Source organism: Elephantulus edwardii, unplaced genomic scaffold (assembly GCF_000299155.1).
Source record: "Elephantulus edwardii isolate Elephantulus edwardi_28Jun2011 unplaced genomic scaffold, EleEdw1.0 scaffold00066, whole genome shotgun sequence".
In the NCBI taxonomy this organism is placed as follows: domain Eukaryota; kingdom Metazoa; phylum Chordata; class Mammalia; order Macroscelidea; family Macroscelididae; genus Elephantulus; species Elephantulus edwardii.
The window spans coordinates 8,337,038-8,359,629 of record NW_006399816.1 but is presented as its reverse complement, the minus strand read 5'-3'; the positions used below and the strand labels follow the sequence as shown (position 1 = coordinate 8,359,629).

Genomic DNA, 22,592 nt, shown 5'->3' with positions numbered 1-22,592 from the left:
GTGCAAGCACACTCTGACTTGCTTTTTCAACATCTCATTGCAGATGAACATTGTATTAGCATTCCAAAAAAAACCCCTTTATATTTCTTTGTACATTTTATATTAATCATTTTTGTGTGAGCACCCATTTGGGTATGATTAAAACAGTGTAATTTGGGACTTAAATTACTATTTTCTAATAATAAAATCTACATGCTATATAGAACTCTGACATTTTCAGAGTAAATTCATAACATCTCATTTATAATCTACTGTCCAGTCAACACGAAGCAATACTTCATGTAACAATAATATGATCAAGATTAAAAGAAAATAAATCATATTATGTTCTTCTGGGAAAAACTCTATAAAACATAATATTCCATAATTGTTTTTGGAAATAAATGCACTACCATTTAGTACTTGCAAATAAGAGTCTGATACAAGATGTTTCCATCAAAGCTGACTGCATTCTGTTTTAACTAACAGATAAGACTCAGAGGGTTTTTATTTGAAACAGAACAAAAAGAACAAAAACCAGTAAGTGTCTTGTTGTTGTTATGTGCCGTCGACTCATAGCGACCCTATGTACAACAGCCCTAAACTCTGCTCTGTCCTGTGCCAATCGCACTGTCTCTGACACTCCCATCCCAATTATCCCAGTCACTGAATCAATCCACCTCATAGAGGGCCTTCGTCTCCTGCGCTGTCCCCAACCCTCCCAAGCATGATGTCCTTCTCCAAGGACCGGTCTCTCCTCACAACATGTCCGAAGTATGTTAGATGGAGCCTCAGAATATGTCTCCCATATTTATTATGTGAGATACTTAAGAAGTTGTTTAAATACTTAGTATGCGCTATTTCCATGTAGGTCAAATGTAAAGTTCTAGCAGTAAGGTCAAAACTGATAAATGTGTAGTATTGAATGCTGAGCTCACATTTAGGTAACATACTAAACTGGAACTAGATACAAAACTTTAAATTGAAGAAACTCTTGAAATGCTGACACATTTCACTGGTGTAATCAATCTTTTAAATTTAAATATCAGTTCTACTGAGATAATACTTTTACATAGGATCACTGCAGCATTGTTGTGCAACATTAAATGAGATATTTATTTATGTGTATAAATTTATAAAATCTAACCATTTATAACTAGCTCATTATACTAAAGAAGTTTCCTACCTTTTCAAAGCTAAATTTTAACCAATTAATTTAGAAATTTTTTTTAAAACAAACATAAAAGACTAAGCATACAAACCTCATAAACAAATTAAAAATCATTTTCTAAGGTGCTTAAAATGAAACTCTGTATTATAAATGAATGGCATTTTTAAAATTCACATAAAATGATAGCCAGTTAACCTTTTGGCTAAAGAGGCATGCTAAAAGCCATGCCAAGTATTCATGGAGGTGATCCTCACCACTGTGGCAAGTCTGATGTGTGAATTTACATTAGAGATCCCTGGTCTGTTTGTTCTTCCTGATAGATCTACTTTTCCAGATGCTCCTCAAAGATTCACTCTTGCATCCTGTTTTTCACCTGGTACTACTGCAGCCTTTCTTCTGTCTCTCCCTTTCTCTTAAAACTTCATTCATTCTCTACTTGTGATCCTGGCCAGACTGTGCTCTCACTTACTGTAAACAACAAATTGAATAGAATGCATCAGAACATTTTCAAAACTCAATTTCTTCCAAAATATCTCTGCATGAACTTAACACAACTATTACTGACCATATGTATGAAATAGCCATATAGTTACTACTACTTTCCTATATCCTTCATTTTTATGGATATTAGTACTGCATTTCCTTTGCAGATTGTCTTTTAAAAAATATACATTGTAACAGATATAACAATGTTTGATTAACATAGGAACCATCTTACTTTAAAAATATTATTAAGTGCTGTCTCAGCTTAATTAAACGCAAAACAATGCCCAAATTGACAGAATATTTTCTAGTCCCACCTACTCCTCCTAAAGGCTTTTTATTTAAAAACAATAGACTGTCTTTTCATAATGTCTAAAAAAGATTATGCCACAAGAGAAAATGCTGTTATTTCAAAATTTTATTAGTGGAGAAAAACAAGGTATTTCCCTCAAGATTAAAATGAAATTACTCATGAAAATCTGTGTAACTTATGTAAAGTTAAGCCTGTAATGAACTACATTCTTAATTTATGACAAATTAATTTGTCATAATTTGATACTGCGGAGCACATTTATATTTAAAGGATTGTTTCCTTTGCTCTTTTTGAAGCTTTGGTATATTCATAGGTTAAGACTTACTATGTCTGGCAACACAAAAATCCTTCTTCTTATAATTTAGACACAGTAACCACTGTAAAACAAAGATCAAGAGCCAGGAACACAACCGGATAAAGTAACATGGTTTACCCTAGATCTCTAACCAACTAGCTCATGCCTGGCTGCTCCATCATAGCAATGGAATGACATTTTGGTCTGATGACTAAGAAGTTGAAGAGGTAGGATCTCCTTAACCAAAAATGCCTCACAGCTTCCTATTAAGTCACAGTAGAACTGCCCCAGAGGGCTTCCAGGGTTCTAGATATTTATGAAAATGGCTGGTAGATTCCAACTGCCAATCTTTTCATTCGCAACTGGGCATTTTAACCTCTGTGCTACCTGGATACCCTGGGAAGTGCTTTATTCCAAGGAGAACTATTCTTCCTGGTTATTGTTATCTTACTTGGATTAATTATGTCAAAATTTGTTGTTTGACATTTATGGAATGTTATGTGTGTCACAGGTGCCACAGATAAAGATTTCTCTTAAACTGCTCACTTCAGTTCACCCAAAAAGGTGATGTAAAAATCAACAGCAAATATACCTCTAAAATGAACTCAGCAAGAGAAAATTGTTGAACCACCAAAGTAAATAATACTTGATGGAAAAGAAAAAGATTTGAGTCATCCAATACATGTACTGGCATCATTCCTAAGCACAATGTTCACAACTATCTAGTATCAAATGCAAACTCACTACTATCAAGTCAGGTCCTACTCTATCAACTTTACAAGGACAGCACACATCAGTTAACAACCTGCAGTAAGAAAAGACTGCCCACCCTTCTCCCTCAGAGCCACTGGTGGATTAGAACTGCTGAAGATGACACACAGTCTTTGGGTTAGACAATGCCAACTCGCTAGAGAGTACACCCCCAAAACTCCCTTATCTGATATCACCTAAGCAAAACTGTTTCTTAAAATTTAGGTATGAATAAATTCGTTAGAATTTATTAACCACTGAACACTTTAGGGGTAATTAATTATCACCACTAAACAGTTTCATTATCTAATTTTAGATTTCCAGTATGAATACTTACTATATTTTGACACTACTTTCCACATTTATTCATTCATTCATATGCTCCCACTGTGTACCAGGCATCACATTCTAATTCTCTTCTAACAACAATAAACTAGAAAAATACACCATCTAGACCATATGAAAAGGTATTCGGTTCACTTTAAACTCTCATGAAAACTCCCAAACAGTGAAATAGAAATATGAACTTCCTCAGCACAATTCGCAATTACAGAGGCAGTGCAGCTGGTCACTTTTCTAAAAAATTACATAAGCAATAGCACAAATCTCTCAATGTGGGTCTCCAAATGGCCTATTTACCTTTATTCGAGATAATGATGACTAGCATTAACAACTAAGTGTTCAGTATATATAGATGAAGACAAATATATAATAATGTCACTTTTAAAATGAAAATAAGAATAATCTATAGCATTTACTGAATGTCACCAACCAGGCAGAAATTTACATGTTTAATGACTAGTATATCACTTAATATTCACCATCATCCTGAAGAGACTAGAATTAGTATAAACCTCATTAGTAAAATGAGGCATGAAGGTTGCAAGTATCTTTCTAAAGTGACTGGGCTACAGAAAAGCTGGAATTCAAGGTACAGTGACCCAAAGCCTGTGTTCTTGATCAGCAAATTATACCACTTGGTTTACAATCTTTGACTTTTAGCCTAAAGCTAAAACCTGTCCTACAGAGTTGATATTTTAGGCAAGTCTCTGCCTTAAAAATGAAGTACATTTATGTTCATATATTAAAAAATCAACAACTTAAATAAGGGTTTTATTTGAAAGGGTAGCCCTACACATCTAAGTTGCAGTACACGTGTAGAAAATAAAACTGGTATGGTAATAGGTCACAGAATTTTCTGTCTGTTGCTCATTTTCTTTCACTCAGAGGAGATGCACCATCAATAGTCAATACACCTTCAAAAATGTACTCAGGGACACCGTGAAGGTCATCTCCCTCAAATTCTTCATTTTAGGCTTTCTGCAGGGGCGGGAGAGATCTATACTCAATGTAAACTTCCAAATATCCAATCTAGAAACATTAAAGTTATTTTTCAAGTCATCACTGTATAAAGCCCATCCAATTCCTGTCTAGTCTATTCCAAGTCATAGTAAGCTAGAGCACAGAGTAGAACTGCCCCACAGGGTTGCCAAAGCCTTAAATCTTTGCAGACTGCCACATTTTTCTAAGAGAAGGTGGGCTCCAACACATCTTTCTGTCAGTAGTCTAACATTTAATCACTCCACCACCCAGGTTCCTTGTTAGTTTCTATGTAGATAACATAAAATTTCTAGTATTTCAACATCATACAGAGCATTTCTGAAGTAAGGAAATACAAACTCCATGACAGTAGACCAGTCAATTACCAGTTGAAAGCTTGAATCTTATCACAAACTAGGTCTCAGAATGCTATAAGATGGTATCCTTACCCACATGAACACAAGAAACCAAACTAAAAAAATAGCAGTATTTCCTCCTTGAATTAAATTTACATTCATTTCGGTCAACTACCAGCTCAGTGTCACCATGTCACGTGACTAAATTCAAGCTCATTTCAGGGAAAAGGCTGTATGTACTATGCTGTATTTAGAACGCATATCACTAAGAACAGCCAGGTGAGTCGTTTTAGGTCTATCCAAAAGCCTTGCTTTAGTTGCTAAGAAACTACAATTTCACCGTATTTTAAATCATTGAAAGAAGCTATACCATCAGAGATTAAATTCAAGAATTTTCCACTTGCTGTGCAAAAACAAAACCATGCTACTTTGCAAATCAAATATCTAAAATGAGTATTAGGCTTAAGCCTTATTATTAACACAGACAAAATTGTTAAAACAAATGAGACCAACTCTGCCCTGCCTACCACAGTGGAATTATGCTTTGAAGGAAAGCAGGAAAATGTTCATTTTAGTTAGCATAGACAGAAAAAAATGTTTCCTTCCTGATTCCTGTAGTGAAAATCCAAGGCCAGGAAGCACAGCTAATATTTGACTAGTTCTACTGGGCACAACGAACACTTTACACTAAACCAATCTCAAGCCTTTATCAATACATTCTCACTATGCTCTGCAGCATTTTAAACTCAGGGTTTTTTTTTTCCTTAGAAGCATAATTCCATTGTCTGAGTCTAAAAAAAAAAGTTATTCACATTTTAATAGAGTAATTCTACATTTTAATACAACAATGAAGAAACACTGAAAGATTAGCAAAATAGTTTGTGATCCACTCTCTCCACTACCGCCTTTTCATACATTCCTTCCTAGAAAAAAATTTTAAACCTCTTACTGGCTGGCTGGCCTCACCTTTGCAGGACCAATGCAGCCGCTGTGTGTGACACATGCCCTCACTCAAAAATCCGTTCTGTGTAGGTCCCCCAACACCATGATAGCCCACCATTCACCCATCTTCTCCCATGAGCTTAAATTCCAAATTCAACTCTCTCTTGTCCACCCAGGTTCCTCGGGAGAAAAAAAAAGTCTCTTCTGCCTCGAAACTTTCAGACCTCACACACTCACTTCTTGCACCTCCCTTTCATCTGTCACTGCCCTCAGCCCCGGGGCTGCAGGTCTAGCCCAGAGTCCCAGTCTTCTTCCCAAAGGCCGGGCCTGAACACCACTGAGTACCTGCCACAATCCAGCGCCTCTCTTCCCTAATATATCCTCTACACTGTAAACCAACAGCACACCCCCGGCTTCCTGCATTTTACTCCTTCCCTTTTTGGGTTTGTTTTTTGTTTTGGTTTGGTTTTTTTCCCCTTTCTTCCCCCACTTCCCATCTCTATATCGAAGCACCTTTTACTTCTCAATAACCCCGTTCACTTAGGAGAAAGGTTTCAAGCTTTTTTACCAAACCTCTGCTCATTTTTCCTCTCCTTATTTAGAAACCCCCTTGAGCTCTTCCAACCACTGCCCTAGAATGCCCAGCACTCCACCCTCCTTAGCAAACCCAGCCCTCTCTCCCATCTCCTTTCGGAGTCAATGCTGCTTCCTTCCAGGTCCCCTACTGCAGTCAACCCACTCTCTTGGCTTTCCACCCACCTTCCCTCCACCCCCATACCCAAGGTCCCCTGATTCGTAGGGCTCCAGTACTGTGCTCACCATCAATATACCTTCCCTCATTTCTGAGGCTGTCACTAGTTACGAGGCCCCGTGGAACCTCGACGACCCCCGCTCCCGGGACCCTGGTTGTCTCGGGTAGCCTAACTGACAGCCCCCACGTTGTCGCCTGCGAACACAAATGTCTGTCTTCTTGCTGCCTCCTTTAAATGCTGCGCCCCCTCCCCACCCGCCCCCGCTACTCCAGCTCTTCACATCGGCTTCCTCGGGGTCCCCTCCGCGACCTGGAGCGACAACCCCACGACGTACAGGCTCTAAGTCAGCAACACCTCCGGATCACATCCGACGCCCCCTCCTCTCAGACAAGCATCATCTGTGCCTCTTCAAAGCCCGACCGGCATCTCGGCATCTCCTCCTCTCTGACCCGTAGGCTCCCAACTGGCCCCTTTCCCCCGGCTCCGGACTTCCACTGGCCCCGAACCGGCCCCTCAGCAGTCGCCGGCACCCCTCAGCCCCCGCCCGGCCCGCCTCCAGCGCCCAGCTTACCGTTCTGAGCGGCGCCAGGCCCTGGGAGGAGGGAGCCAGAAACCAGCAACAGCGAGAGGGCCAGGGCGCTGGGGAGCGAGGAGCCCGACATCCTCCCTAGCAGCGGACCAAACAGCGAATGGGCCGGGGCCTGAGCCGGGGCCGGGGAAGGGAGGGGAGGGAGGGAGGGGGCGGGCGAGTGCGCGAGGGAGTGAGTGAGGGAAGGGACCGTGGCTCGGTGCCGTCCTTCCCGTCCTCCTCCTACCGCCGCAGCGCCCAACCCTCGCGAGACCTTCGAGCCCGGCCGTGGGCGGTTAATGAGCGACAGCGGCAAAGATCGCGAGAAGAGACGGCTGCCACTAAGGCTCCCGCCCCTTAGACGCCAGGCCCCGCCCCTGCAGAGGCTGATTGGCCAAGCGTGAGGTGAGTCACGTGCCGGGGGCTCTTTAAGCCACGTGACGACGTGAGGCGGGACTCCGCCCGCCCTTTTGGCGCAAAGAGGTTGGTGTGCACTTGACCCCCACTTTGAAACAGCAGTGCTCCTAAATATGAGGTAGTTTTAGGAATTTTCAATACGCATCTTGCTTTCCATTTGTTAGAGCTCTTGACTGCGAAATTTCATACATTACAACCAATTCTATGCTTTCCATTAAAATTCTATTAAAGTTTCCCTATTAAAGTCCCACTGTACCTTCACCCTACACTTTGATCAGACTTCCTCTCATTTCATGCCAGTCAACATGGTGCACTCTCCGTGCCTAGTATTTTTTCTTTTTTTACTTTCCTGCCTCCACATCTACTCCTGCCTAAAATGCCCTTTTCTGAGCTTCCCTTTTCTTTCCTCTTTCTCCCCTCCTATTTTTAGTCTTATTTTAGTTTTAGAATCTCAGAGTTTGAAGGAGTCTTAAAGTTCAACCCAATTACATGTCCTTAAACATGCTTCAAGGAAGTTTTGTATTAACTGACATGAAGACTCTTCAGAAGTATTTTTGTGCGTTAGGACATATACTCTCATTAAGAAGTTTCACAGAACCAAGATACAGATTTGTACACCTATGTTCAGTGCAACATTATTCGCAATAGCAAGAAACGGAAACAGCCTACAAACGAATAGATGAAATTGTGGTCCATTCACATGATGGAATACTATATAGCAGTGGATACTCAATAGCAATGATTTTGAAAGATACTTTATCACATGGGAGGGGCTGGAGAGCATTATGTTAACTTAGTCTCATAAAGACAAATACTGCATATGACCATTATTGTAAAAGTAGAAGGACACTGTGCTTGGAAAGATAGAGGGACTGCGCAGGAGTGGAAGACCTTGGATATGATGGATTGATACAGTGACTGAGGTAATGAGGGCAACTGTGTCAAAGACAGTGAGATTGGCTCAGGATAGAATCCCAAGTTATTGCACATATGGTCACTATGAGTCACAAGTGACTCAAGGGTACATAACAACAACAACAACTAGTAAGATGTGTACCAAAGTCCAAGAGTGAAGGCGAGAGAGGAGGGAGCCTAGGGAGTGGAGAGGAGGTTGAAAACCTCAAAGTCACAGAGTTTGGTGGGCAGAGTGAGTGGGTGAAGGAATTAGGAAAGATCGATTGGGGGCCTGAAAAGGCAAGGTAGTGGTGGACATGGATCAATGATGATTAATTTTATAAAACAATGTATGGGAAAGATATATGAAACAGTGTGAATGGAGGAATGCATGAAACAAATGTGTATTAATGAAAAACAATGTATACAACTTGTGTATGCAAATCAATATAAAATTTTTAAAAAGAAAGAAAAAAACATAAATTACATGTGTTTTTTTTTACAGTGTGGCTATTCTAAGAACAAACTTACATGCAATATTAGTTCTGTTTATCCATACATTATCAAGTAAAACATGTTTGCTTTTATCTTCAATAAATAACAATTATTCTAAGATGGTTCATTTTTTTTTTTTTAAAGATTCACAGCCTAGTTTATTAGAAGAATGTTGTTAAGTGCCACCATAGAGTTAAGTATGACTCACAGATCTGGAAGCCGTCCTATCTTGTGCCATCTTTATCATCTGTGACATAATTGAGCCCGTTGCTTCAGTTACCATGTCAGCCTATCTCAGTGAGGGTCTTTCTATCTTACTGACTCCATCCTCTACCAAGGAATAGCCCCTGCTAACAATATGCCCAAAGTATGTGAGCTTCTCCATCCTTGCCTGCACTTTTCCTAAACCATCTCTTTGCTTTTTTGACAGTCATAGGATGTTCAGTGCTCTTCTCAAACACCACAGCTCCAAGGCATTGATTCTTCTTCTATCATACTTATTCACTGTCCAGCTCTCAGAGGCATAGTAACTTATTGAAAAGACCATGGACTGAATCAGGCATACCTTCGTCTTCATCACTCCTTAGTACTTTAGAGAGGTCCTAGGCAGCAGACTTTTCCAATGTAATACTTTTTTTTTTTTTAATTCTTGCTAGCTAGGACCAAGTGTGTTGATGGGCCCAAGTAAAATTAATTCATTGACAATTTCAATCTTTTTTCCATCTATCATGATGTTAACTATTGACCCAGAAGTGAGGATATTTGCCAGAAGTGAGGATATTTGTCTTCTTGATGTTGAAATGTTCATAATGAAAGCTGTCAAATTTGATCTTCTGCAGCAAGTAAGGGGCGGGGGGGGGGGGGGGGGGGGGGGGGGGGTGAACCACAGCAAAACCTCTCATAGGAAGAGTCAGCAAAGCACTCTGTAAGTGGACTGACAAGTGTCCACTACTCTTCGCATTAAAGTTTGAGAAAAGCTATTATTTGTACTGTCAGCATTGTCTGTGGTTGGGTAAAAGGAGTTTCCGTGGTTTAGCTTATCTCTGACTCAGAGTGGTCTTCTTGGGAGTGTCTGTGGAGGAGAACTATGAGTTGTCAAGTAAACAATCATAGCGACCTGATTTGGTTCAAAGAGAATGTGGGGAACCTGGAGGAAGGAGTGCTCACAATGATCCTGCAGTATCTCTCAAGCCAAAGTGGCCTGTGGTTTTCAATAGGACTAGATACAGGACAACACTTTACCACTAGGCCACCAGAGCACACTCTTAGCCAGTTGTTGTTAGGTGCTGTTAGACAACTCCTAGTGACCCTATGAATGAAATATCTGAACTCTGTCCCATCCAGTGCCATCCTCATCATCTCTGACACACTAGCGTCAATTGTTAAGGTCAGTGTGTCAATCCATCTTAGTTGAGGGTTTTTCTTTCCTTTAGTCGCAAGCGACTCGACGGCACCTAACAACAACAACAACTTTTCTGAGTATCATGTCTTTTTTTCAAGGACTGGACCCCTCCTAGAAACATGTCCAAAGTATGTGAGATGATGTTTCATTATCCTTCTCTGTAAGGAGTGCCGTGGCTGTACTCTCTCCAAGACATACTTGTTTGTTTTCTTGACAGTTAGTGGGATATTTAGTACTTTTTTCAGTACCACACTGCAAAGGCATTGATTCTCCTTTTGTAATTTCTATTCACTGTCTGACTCTCTGATGCATAAGAACCATGCGCCTTCAGGATTGCAGTTAAGTACTAACCTCGAAAGAAGGGAAACTACCAGCACATGCCCCTTGTTGATAAAATAGCTACCCAGTAAGATGTGTCATCTTGGATGCCAGCTGTGTGCAATCTCTCCTTTTCTAAGATAACCCTCCTTTCCCTCTAAAAAGTGCTGAATAAACATGAGGACTTTTCCAGACTGTTACTGTTGTTGTTTTGTATTGTTGAGTCAGCACCAATTCATAACTGACCGGCCACTGGGTTTTCAGAGACAGTAAATCACACAAGACGACATTCTTTCATTTTTTTCCCAGTAAGCAGTTGATAGATTTGAACCATGTGCCTTTGGGTTGGAAAGAACCTTCTCTTGCTGAGATAGATTTGAGAAGGCCATATCTTGTGTCTCCTACAGATAAGTATATATTAAATCTACTTTTCCTAGTCCAACCCATTTCCACAATTGGCTTTTTTCTTCTGACAGCAGGCAGCACACCAATTATATTCTGATAACTAAGCCATTCTCTCTCATAATGACCATAGTAAACATTCTTATGGCAATGGTGGTTGTTGGTTTTTGCTGTCGAGTTGAAACCAACCTATAACTGACCTTCCGGCAGGGCAGTAGAAGGTAAAAGATGAGTAAAGCAGTGATTCTTAAGCTCATTTTGTGGGAAAGAAGACTTGAAAGAGGGCATGACCTGCCCACAGTGACAGGGTATCTGTGGTAATCATGTATGGCAGATCCTTTGGTATGCCTCCTTCTAGGCTCCTGATAAGGTTCCTTTGCCCCTTTGGAGTTGAGGGTGCCATTGAACTTGCTGTGGCCAGTGAAAGGTGAGTGGTGACGTGTGTCACTGTCTGGAGGAAGCATTTCACTCCTAGTGCAAACCTTGTAAAGGAGCACTGATGCTGTATGGTTTCTACATGTTGTGCTGCTAACCAAAAACTCAGCAGCTTGCATTCACCACCGGCTCCACAGGAGAAAGCTAGGCAGCCCTCTGTCTTTAAGACTTCCATCATTAGAGGATGGAAGGTCTCTGTGGATGGGAATCAACTCAACAGCAGTGGTAAGCTAACCCTGTACCCTGCTTTTCTGCCTACGTGATCATCAGTGAATGTGATATGAACCAAAACATCAAATGTTTGTTGTTTTTAAGGCCACCAAGTCAACAATGACTTATAGTGACCCTGGGAACAATGGATCTGAACATTGCCCTAGCCTATGTCATCCTCTTGATCTCTGATATGCTCAAACCCATTGTTAAAGTTGAAAAAGCAAGGCCCTCAGCGAGATGGATTCACCTAGTGTTTGTAAGAATAGGCTCAAGTATATCAGAGATGATGAGAATGGCATCAAATAGGGCAAGATTCAGATCCATTGTTCATGCACTCGCTATGAGTTGTAGTCAACGCGATGGCACCTAACAACAATTTTAACCATCACTGTGTCAATCTGTTTCGTCAAGTTGTCTTCTTCTATTTCTCTTACCCTCTACCTTTCCCAGAAATTACATCTTTTTTTCCAAAGACTTGCCCCTCCTGACAGCATGCCTAAAATATGTGAGAGCAAGTTTAATCCTTCTTGCTTCTAAGCAGCACCCTGGTTGCACTTCCTCCATTATTTCTTCTTTTGGCAGTTCATGGGATAGTCACTACTCTTCTCCAATGCCACTGCTAGGTACCATCAAGTCAGCTGAGACTCATAGCCAGCCTGTGTACAACAGAACAAAACTCTGCCCTACCCTGAAACATCCTCAATCTTGGGGGTGCTAATGCCCATTGTTGCAGTAATTATGTTAATCTATCTCATCGTACAGTGCTCCTTACAAGTGGAACAGATAAGTAAATTTATGTACCATGTTTAGAGAAGATTATCTTCTGGGATCTAAAACAAATATATCCTGGAGAATGTGCAACCAGGGTGCTCCTTGGAGGTAAGGATGGTGAAACTTATTTTGTCCACGTTATTAGAAGGGACCAATCTTGAAAAAGGACATCATACTTGGAAAGATGGAGGGTCAGCAAGAGAGAAAGACCCTCAACAAGGTGGATTGACACAGTGACGGTAACAATGGGCTTTAAGTATATTAGAAATGATGAGGATGTCACACGATAGGACAGAGTTCAGATCTGCTGTTCATAGCGTCATTGTGAGTAGTAGTCAACTTGAAGGCACCTCACAACAACAAACCCCAGCTAACAAAAGCTTTCCAACTGAATGGAGGGGAGTTGTGCTCCTTGCAAAACTGCAGCGGAACCAGAGGGGTCCTCAGCGCTCACATTGACATATTTTGCACTGCTTTTGGGGAGCTTGGGTTTATTGTGTTGATAGCGCCCTCTGGCGGGAAGGCCTATAACAAACCATTCCCAAAGGAAAGGCTTCATTGGTTGGTTAGGTGTGGTTTCTTTACCCTTTAAAGGCTGTCAGTCAATAAAAGGGCAGAAGAGCTGTAGAGTAGGCCTTGAACTTTCCAATGATATCCTCATATCCTTTAACAAAGATTTCTGCTCCTTTAAAACTTTCTCTGTTCAGTTCTATCACCCTGCTCATCTTTATTCCTGACTTCTTGTGGCCCCACTCCCCATTCACTCTAATCCTTTGCCTGTCCCTCTCAACTGCTAGCTCCTTCTTGAACCACATGCTTCAGAACTCATTGCTGGCAACTTGAACTCCTATCTGACCCTCCAACTGCCTTTCTGAGGCTGTAAATAGCACAGGAGGAGATGGTTCATCTTTCTCAGAGTCCCTGGAGGATTAGATTTGCCAGAGACTCACAGCCTTTTTGGAGATTTCTAACACGATTTCCTGGAGAAAACACAACATGATTGAACACGGTTGTCTGAAATGAGGCCCCAAGGCTGCACTCAAGCAACTGAAAATTGCCAGAGAATAGCACAAACAGGCCTTGAGACCTCATTCTAAGATTGTGATCTTCAGCCTCAAATGACTCTTCAGCACTGCCTATTAGTCTTATTCATCTGTATGTTGTAAGCATGTATTTGCAACCACAATGATCAGATTGCAGGAGATACTTTGCATCTCTTACTTCTTTAAAATTATATTTAACCCTTTCTGAACTCCACTCTGCTGAAATGACAAGAAATTTGATCTTTAGGAGCTTTCCTCACCACTTCCCAAGCTGCTATGAGTTCCTTGGGGGTTTGTAAAGCCAGAACATTACTTTTTCTTCTTTCTTTTCTTTTTGTTTGATTCTGTTAATTCAGTTCAGCTTGATCACTACCACAAGACCCACAGATCCCTTGGAGGTGAAAAGTTTAGTACTTTCAACTACTCTTCTAACCAGCATCATCTTACACCATATTCTCTTTCAAATTGTTTTAACAGTTCTGCTTTTCCTTTCCTCAGGCCCTTTGCACACTCGGGCCTCTTTTTCCCCAGAATATTCAGAACTCCTTCCATTATGCTTATAAACTTCCACTTCTCCCTCCTTTAAACACAGATTCAGCCCACCAGTACATTCACTACTTCATTTAACGCCATAAAAGAAAGACTAGTGGTTATATAGAACACTGATATGTTACTGCTACATTTATAAAAGTGCATGTGGCCAGGAAGGACCAGTCCCTAGAGATGAACATCATGCTTAGAAGGGTGGAGGGACCGTGCAAGAGAGGAAGACCCTGCATGAGATGGATTGACACTGTAACTGTGATAATGGGGGGTAGATGTGTCAGAGACAGTGAGAGTGGCTCAGAATAGAGCAGCGAGTCACAGGCAACTTGATAGTGCATAACAACAACAAACTACTTTGGGGAACTCTTTGGTAATTTCTTGTGGAATTAAATATCAATAACTCCACCCCAGTATCCGTCTGTGTTCACAAAATTATTTGCATAACAGTGTTCGTAGAAGCTTTATTCATAACAGCTACAATAGGGAGTAACCCATCCACATGTAAATGGATAAACTGAAATAGTCAGACAATGGAATATATTCAGCAATTCACTCTATTTTAGAGTGAAATACTGAAAAATGCACTAGATATTGTGATACATGGAAAGTAGAGGACCAGAAAAAGAAAGGAAAACTCTCAATGAGAAGAATGAATACAGTGAGTGAAACAATGAACTTGAACTCAGCAGAGGTCATGAGAATGGCAACAGGGCAAGATTGAGTTCTATTCAAAGGTTGCTAAAAGTCAAAGTCAACTCAACAGCACCCAGCAACAATAACTGATGCATATACTAATGCATATGAATATCAGAAGCATAGTGCCAAGCAAAAGAAACAAAAATAAGAGAGCATATGCTGTGTGGTTCTATTTATAAGAAGTTCTACAGTAGGTTTAATGATTCTCTAGTGACAGGAACCAGGCCAGTGCTTTCCTTGGAAGGAGAGGAGATTGCCACTTAGGATATCACCTCTACATTGATGGCCAGAGCAGAAATATTGTAGTTGTCAGGGGCCATCAAGTCAACTAGACTCATAACGACTCTATGTACAACACATTAAAACCTTGCCTGTTCCTGTGCCATTCTCATGATTTCTATTGTACTTAAGCCCATTGCTGCAGTTACTGGCCCCTCTTGATAACATACCTACCCAAAATGTGTGAGACAAAGGCTTACTATCCTTACTTTTAAGGAGCACGCTCCCTCTACTTCTGCCAAGATAGATTTGTTTGTTCTTTTGCCAGCCGATGGTATCTTCAATATTCTTTGCCAACACTAAAATTTAATGGCACAGATTTTTCTTTGATTCTCTTTACTGATTGTCCAACTTTCACATGCCCATAAAGCCATTGAAAATGTCATGGCTTGACACAGAGACAGAACAGAGTAATTCAAGAGCTATATTGGGCTCTCCCCAGCGTTGGAGTACAGATTTTAGGGCTAATACATACTACTTTTTCCGTCTCTGCTCAAACATGGAGACAAATGAGAAACAGGCATAGGTATCAGAAAGATAAAGAATAAATTATCCATTATAAAAGTAATGTTAGTGAAATGGACTGCCCAACACTTTGCCCTTGGATTTTGCCTTTGAATTGTGGTGCTGGAGAAGAGTCTTGAACATACCATGGATCACCAAGAAAACAAATAGTTCTATCTTGGAAAGGGTGAAACCAAGTTTCTCCTTGGAGGCTAGGATTTGGAAGCTCTTTTTCACATACTTTGGGCACATGGCCAGGAGGGACTGATCCTTAGAGAAGGACATCATGCTCGGAAGGGTGGAGGGACAGCACCAAAGAGAAAGACACCAGATGAGATAAACTGATACAGTAACTAGGGCAATGGGGGTAGGTGTGTCAAAGTCAGTGAAACTGACTCAGGACAGAGCAGCCTTCAAAGCTGTTGTAAATAGGGCTGCTATGAGTCACAGGTGACTTGACAGCACATAACAACAACAGCAACATCGTTCAGAGACACTAGTGCTGCTTGGAAAACTACAGTCCTCTACCTATCGTTGAAAACCCCATGGAAAATGGAGAAGAGCCAGACGTTTCCTCTTTGCAGCTGGCAGGTCCCAAAGGCAAGAGGGAGCGGCTAGATGAGCTTGCTAGCTTGGCGACTCCCACATTCACCCATCAGATAACCAACTCCTGTGCCCACAGGGAAGAGACAGAAAAAAATGAGGTCAGGAGCATTACAATAATAAAGTGCTTCTGTGCCCTGGATGCACATTTAGAGTCACCTGGGGAGCTTTGAAAACTTACCAATGTGTAAAATATATCTACCAAAGTTCAAGCCCCACCTCACAGATTCTGATTTAATGGATCTGAGGTTGGACCCAGCCTGAGTAGCAGAGTAATGCATTATAAAGCACTGGTTCTCAAACTTAAGCACACATTAAATCACCTAGGGAATGTTCCTCATTATTACTGCACTGCACTCTTCTTTTGAGGAAGAAGACAACAAGGAAGTGGATTGTTGTTGTTTTGTACTGTCAAGTCATCTGTGACTCATAGCGACCCTATGTACAATAGCCCTGAACCCTGCTCTATCCTGTGCCAACCTTATTGTCTCTGGCACACCTACCCTCATTACCGTAGTCACTGAATCAATCCATCTCATTGAGGGTCTTCCTCTTTTTCTGTCCTTTCACCTTTTCAAGCATGATGTCTTTCTACAAGGTCTGGTCCCTCCTTACAACATGCCCAGATAATGTCAGACAAAGCTTCAGAATCCTTACCTCCAAGGAGCATCCTGGTTTCAACCTCTCTAGGTCAAGCCTGTTAGTTCTCCTAGGAGTCCATGGTATATTCAACACTCTTCTCCAGCACCATAGCTCAAAGACATCCGTAGAATGCTAAAAATAGTTTATTTTTTCTGATTCCCAGATTCCTTTTCTGCAAGGGATGGTGGTTCAACAACAAACTTAACTCATTGCCATTGAGTTGGAATTGATTTCTAGCTGACCCTCCACTAGGTTTCTGAAGCAGCAAATTGCACAGGAGGAGAATGCCTGTATTCCTCCCTCAGAGGCACTGGTGAACTAGAACTACCTGTGGACACTACCTGAACCACCTAGTGGTGGCCATGTGACCTGTCTAATCTAGATAAAGAGAAAAATAGATGGGAATTTCTAAGTGATGTCTCAGGGAAATCTTTTTAATGCAAATTGTTGTTAAGTGCCATCGAGTTGTAGGTGAATCATAGCAACCCTATAAACAAAAAGACCTGAATTAATGCAAATAGGTTTGATTTTTACACTTCTTCCTTCCTTCTTTTAGTCTGGATTGCATGATGCAACCATTTTAGGGTCAAGAAGATGAGGACCATATGCTGAGGCTTGTAACACTGGAAAATAGTGGGAGTTAGAATCTTTAAGATATCTCTGAATGGCTATCACTCAGTCACTTGTTGCCACTGAGTCAGAACCCACTTCTAACTGACCCTTCGCTAGGTTTTCAGAGGTGGTAAATCACCCAGGAGGAGATGGCCCAGCTTTCCTCCACGGAACTCCCTCTGAATTGCTATACCAGCCGTGATGGTGTTGTTGAGTACCATAGAGTTGGAACCTCCCCAAAGCTGACCCTCCAGTGGGTTTTTAGAAGCAATTAATCACATGGGAGAAGATTGTCCATCCTTCTCCTGGGAAGCAGCTGGTGAATTCAAACCACATGCCTTCGAGATTACAGCACAGTTTCTTACCACTAGGCCACCATATAAGTTTACTGTGTGCTGCATGAATTTAAATTTCTTTTCTCATTCGGTATCTCTGATAGGGAAGGCTGGCTGAGGTTCTAGGCATAGGGATTGGATTAGTCATTTTATTGAAACTGGGCTAGGATCTGTCTTTAAGAATTGAGAAATGTCTCAAAAAGAAAAGGCCTCTTTCCAATCACATTTATTGTGAAAATGATGTGTTAGAGGTGTCCGAACTCTAATTTCATGAGGGGAAAGAATTAACATTAGTCCAAGGATGATAGTTATGAAGTGGAGGTCAGATATACCTCCCTATGCAAAGTTTATTTTTAATCTATTCTGACACCAACAATCCTTCCCACAGCACTCTCTACTTCTAGATCCCATAATCTATTGCAGTAGTCAGAATCCACAGACAGTACTCATAATTATGGGACTTACTAAGGAAGTAACAGATTACAGTTCAAAACCAAGGCTGACTCAGGATCCAGTTCCTACTTAAGACCACTCCGTTAGTCCCTAGGCCCCCATGCTATGTAACAAAGTTTAACTGGTAAGTGCACCTAGAAACACCCACTTTGCCAGGAGGTAGTCAGCTTCCTTGCTTTATAAGTCAGTAAGCCTCTACCAATCTAGTTCTGTGGTCCAGGAAACCCACTATGCCATATTGTGCTAGTCTGGTATTACTGCTACTATTTCTCTGCCGCTTCTGCATTTATGCTTCTCGTCCTCTCACATCATGACTAGTGGCACAGCTCTCTAACTCTGTCTCCTGAGTCTAGGAGGTCGTCAGTGTGGGGACCAGGGGCCCAAAGGCTGCATTTGACTCTTGGCTTTTCTTCTCAGCTGTGGTGAAATCTCTTCTTCACCTCTGAGATGTCTTTTGTGGGGGAAGCCAGGGCTGGTTTTTGGGTTCTATTTATTCATATTCTAGGAAAATTTATGAATCTCACTCTTTTGTCATTCAAAATCATCTAATTCCATTTTGTTTCATTACATTAATTAGAATTTAATTAATTAATTAATTACAGTGACCTCTCCAGAGTACTGAGAAGCAACAATGTCAGTCAAGAAACTAAAGTGCATCCGATGCAGGCCACAGTCTTTGCAATTATTATTAAGCAGGATGATAAAGTTGATTATTGATGCATAGTCCCATTTCCCATCCCCAACACAGGGTTCTATGCATGTTGTTTGCACTATTTGTAAACTCTAATCGCTGAAGCTTAGTTTGATATATTTTGGACATGTTACAATGAGGGACCAGTCCTTGGAGAGGGACGTCATGCTTTGGAGGGTGGAGTGACAGTTCAAGAGAGGAAGACCCTCAATAAGATAGATTGATTCTGTGATTGAGATAATGGAGGTAGGTGGTCAGAGACAATAGGATTGGCACAGGATAGAGCAGGGCTTAGGGCTATTGTACATAGGGTCACTGTGGGTCACAGGCGACTCAATGGCACATAATAACAACAACAATCTCTTTGGTGGGTCACAATCACCTTATTTGCATAGTTCCACCTAATCATTTGGTGGGCATTAAATGATCAGGGCTAGAAAGGCCATATGAAAAGTGATGTATCCAAAACAACTATGAGATATCATCTCACCCCACTCAGAATAGCAAAATTTAACAGAAGAGCAAACAACAAATGCTGGCGAGGTTGTGGAGAAACTGGAACCATTATTCACTGTTGGTGGGAGTGTAAAATGGTGCAACCACTGTAGAAGGCAGTATGGCACTTTCTCAAAAAGTTGCAAATAGAGATACCATTTGACCCAGCAATTCCACTACTGGGAATATACCCCAAAGAGACCATAACTGACATCCAGGCTGATATATGCACACCCATGTTTATTGTGGTGTTGTTCACAATAGCAAGGAGTTGGAAACAACCCAGGTGCCCAACAACAAACGAATGGATAGAGAAGCTGTGGTATGTTCACACAATGGAATACTATGCTGCATTGAAAAACAAGGAACTCTTGCAATATTATTCAAAATGGGTGAGCCTGGAGGACATTATGCTGAGTGAAATATCTCAGTGGCAAAAGGACAAATACTGCATGGTGCCAGTGCTATAAAATGGGACTGATATCAGGGTTGGGGTAAGACTGAGAAAAACTGGATAAATTGTGTATACTGCATTGAAACAGATGAGGGAAAGAATAAAAACAATGCATGATAGGGTATTATGGTTAACACAAGAGTCCACATTTAAGGTTGCATAGTGGAGTGTACTTGGGGCTGTGGGAAGGGTGCGGGGAGATTGTATATCAAAGAAAAAAATTTTTCTTTTACTTTCCAAAGAGAGCAGCGAACTGGGATGGGGGATAGGGCTGGGCAGGGAGAAAAGTACAACAATGAATGAATGGAAATCCAAAATATCTGTAAATGTTCATTAAAATTATTAAAATTTTTTTTTAAAAAAAAGAAGAGGTGGTGCAGGCTGTCAGTCAAAAAAGAAAAGACAAATAAAGCACCTTGAATGGCCAAAAAAAAAAAATGTATTTGTTCTGAATAATAAAAAAAAAAGAGATGTATCACAAAGCAGTTAATCACCTAGCAACTTTTACTGGGTAACTCTGTCTGGTTTAGTTTTACCTGTGTAGAGACATCCAGGGGATGGTCTAAAGAGGATTTCTTAATTGATTATAGAAAGACTTTCAGTTATTCCCTAATCCATCTCCAGCTTCAAATGTATATATAAAGCAATTGAAAACACCATAGCTTGGATTAGGCATACCTTAGTTTTGAAACTGAATTCTTTGCTCTTTAGGACTTTAAAGAGATCCTTGAGAGCAGACTTGCCCAATGCAACATGCCTTTTAACTATTTTACTGCTTCTAGAACACTGACTTTGTGGCTATGTTATGCCTTTTGACCTTAATGTCCCCTATGACTATATTCCTTAGGCCCCAAAACCAATAACTCACTCCCTCAGGGATACTGGTTGTGATTAAGAAGCTTATAAAGCATTGACCCCTGTCAACTCAGCTATACATATATATGTGGGCATATTTACAGCATTGTTTATGTGAATGCGGAAATAGCATCAACCAAACCAATATACAATTGTTGGTGTAGTCTTTTTTTTTTGGCTCTATTCAGTTTATTGCATGAAAGTGTTACACTTGTCCAAGTTGAAAGTGGACCCCAAATTGTTACATTATACAAGCTGTGAAGTTTTAAACTTGTGACGAGGGACAGAAGGGAAATTTTCTACTCATTGCAAGGAAATCCTCACTTAAGTTTCAGTGAGCCACAAGCACTTAAAACCCATGAACCTTCAGCTGGTCGTCCTTAGCCAGTCCAATCTCTACAAGGAACTGGCTATGTTCTTGCGTTGGTCATCCTGTAGCTGAAATACTTCTCCATATTCTGGATGCTCAATTACAGTACCATTGCAGGCAAACTTCTTAAACGCCTTCACTAGTTTCTTTTTATCGTAATCATCAGCTATCCCTTGGACAGTTGTAAGGGTCTTCCTGCCGTTTCTCTGTTGAATTCTTATATGGATATAATCCTCAGTCCCAGCAGGAAGCAGGTCATCACCCTTACTTGCATCAGCAAAGGGGTCGAAAGAGTGGAGGTTCTGGATAGCGGACATACGATACGATTCCTTTTCCTCGGTGGAAACGGCCTGCTGAAGGCAGTGGTGGGAGAAGGCGGGCAGGGGGGACAGAGCATCGGGAAGCGAGGGGGCTCGAGGGGGAGGCAGCTGAGTCCTCGGCGGCGGTTCAGTGATTGGAGCCGGGTGTAGTCTTTTTCTCCTCTCAATGTCAATTTGCCTTGCCTATCTACCTATATGTCTGTTGTTGATTGAATTTCTTATTTCTTCCCTTTCTTTGGTGTTATTATGTTGATCATCCTTTTATTGTATATTGACTTTCCTGTCATTCATCTTGATATGTGTCTAAGGGAGCTCTGGTGGCCTATGAGTAAGAAACTCCATTGCAATCCCAAAGGCACGCTATTCAAATCCACCAGCTGCTCCGCAGGAGTAGAATGGGCAATCTCCTCCCCTGTGATTACTGCCTCTGAAAACCTGCTGGAGGGTCAGCTATGGGCTGGTTCCAACACCACAGTACACAACAACAAAAATTATGTATTTACTAGTGTTTACTCCTGTCTCTTTTCATATCCCTGCTAACCTTAGGTCTCTCTTTTAACTGCAGGACCAATGAATAATTCTTGTGTAAGAATTAGGGACAGAAATGTTCCCATAGTTAATAAAACAAAGAAGTGTTGGTTCTGAAATGAGTGTTTTATGTCATTCATAAGTAAACAGTATTTATTTTTCTTTTTCTGTCTTCTTTTCTTTCACTTATACTGTGAATTTACAGAGTTGTCTTGGACCTAATTTAATTCTCTGGTCCCAAAATCTGACAAGGAGCCTCTGAGGCAGAAGTTGCAATTTGATTCGAGAGTGGTAATCATGGCTTTGTCCCAGGGCTACGCATTGCAGCCAGTTGTTCTTTAAAGAGGGGGGAGAGCTGATGACCGGTTCAGTTCTAGGATGGACATTTAATTAGTTGCTCCAAGGTCCACTGCTACTCGCTGCCCTTGCTGACTCCTGGAAGCTCATTGAGGGGGAAAAAAAAAAGCATCTCTGCCTTAGGTGTCAAATTACTGCTACATTTAAGATGTGAATTTCTCTACTTTCTTCATTGATTGAATGCCATTTTCATTAATTAATCTTTGCTTTTGTGGCCTTCAGGTACATGCACTGTATTAATCATACTCTTTAATTCATGATAATCTATTATCAGTCTACAAACCCAAACTAAAAACCTAATGCCATTGTGTCTGACTCATAGTGACCCTGCATTGCGACTCTGAGGCTGTAAACCTTTTAAAGAGATCCAAATTTGTTCCCATTCCCTCTATAAACTAACATATGATAATAGAACAAGAATAATATAATGTAGGAGCTCTGGTGGCCTAGTGGCAAGAAGCTGCACTGCAATCCCAGAGGAACACGGTTCGAATCCACCAGACGCTCTGCCGGAGGAGGTGCAATATCCTCCT

At 41.1% G+C, this 22,592-nt stretch overlaps 1 protein-coding gene across 4 annotated transcripts in view; it reads right to left on the bottom strand.

The window, feature by feature from the left end:
• The window catches only part of NPTN (neuroplastin), an 85,390-nt gene extending 78,177 nt beyond the window's left edge, over positions 1 to 7,213 (bottom strand). For all 4 annotated transcript variants that reach the window (XM_006888315.1, XM_006888316.1, XM_006888318.1 and 1 more), the window contains exon 1: positions 6,933 to 7,213. In XM_006888315.1, coding sequence (XP_006888377.1) covers positions 6,933 to 7,023 — 91 coding nt within the window. In that variant the 5' untranslated portion in view covers positions 7,024 to 7,213. The remainder of the gene's footprint in view (positions 1 to 6,932) is intronic.
• Between the last annotated feature and the right edge of the window lie 15,379 nt (positions 7,214 to 22,592).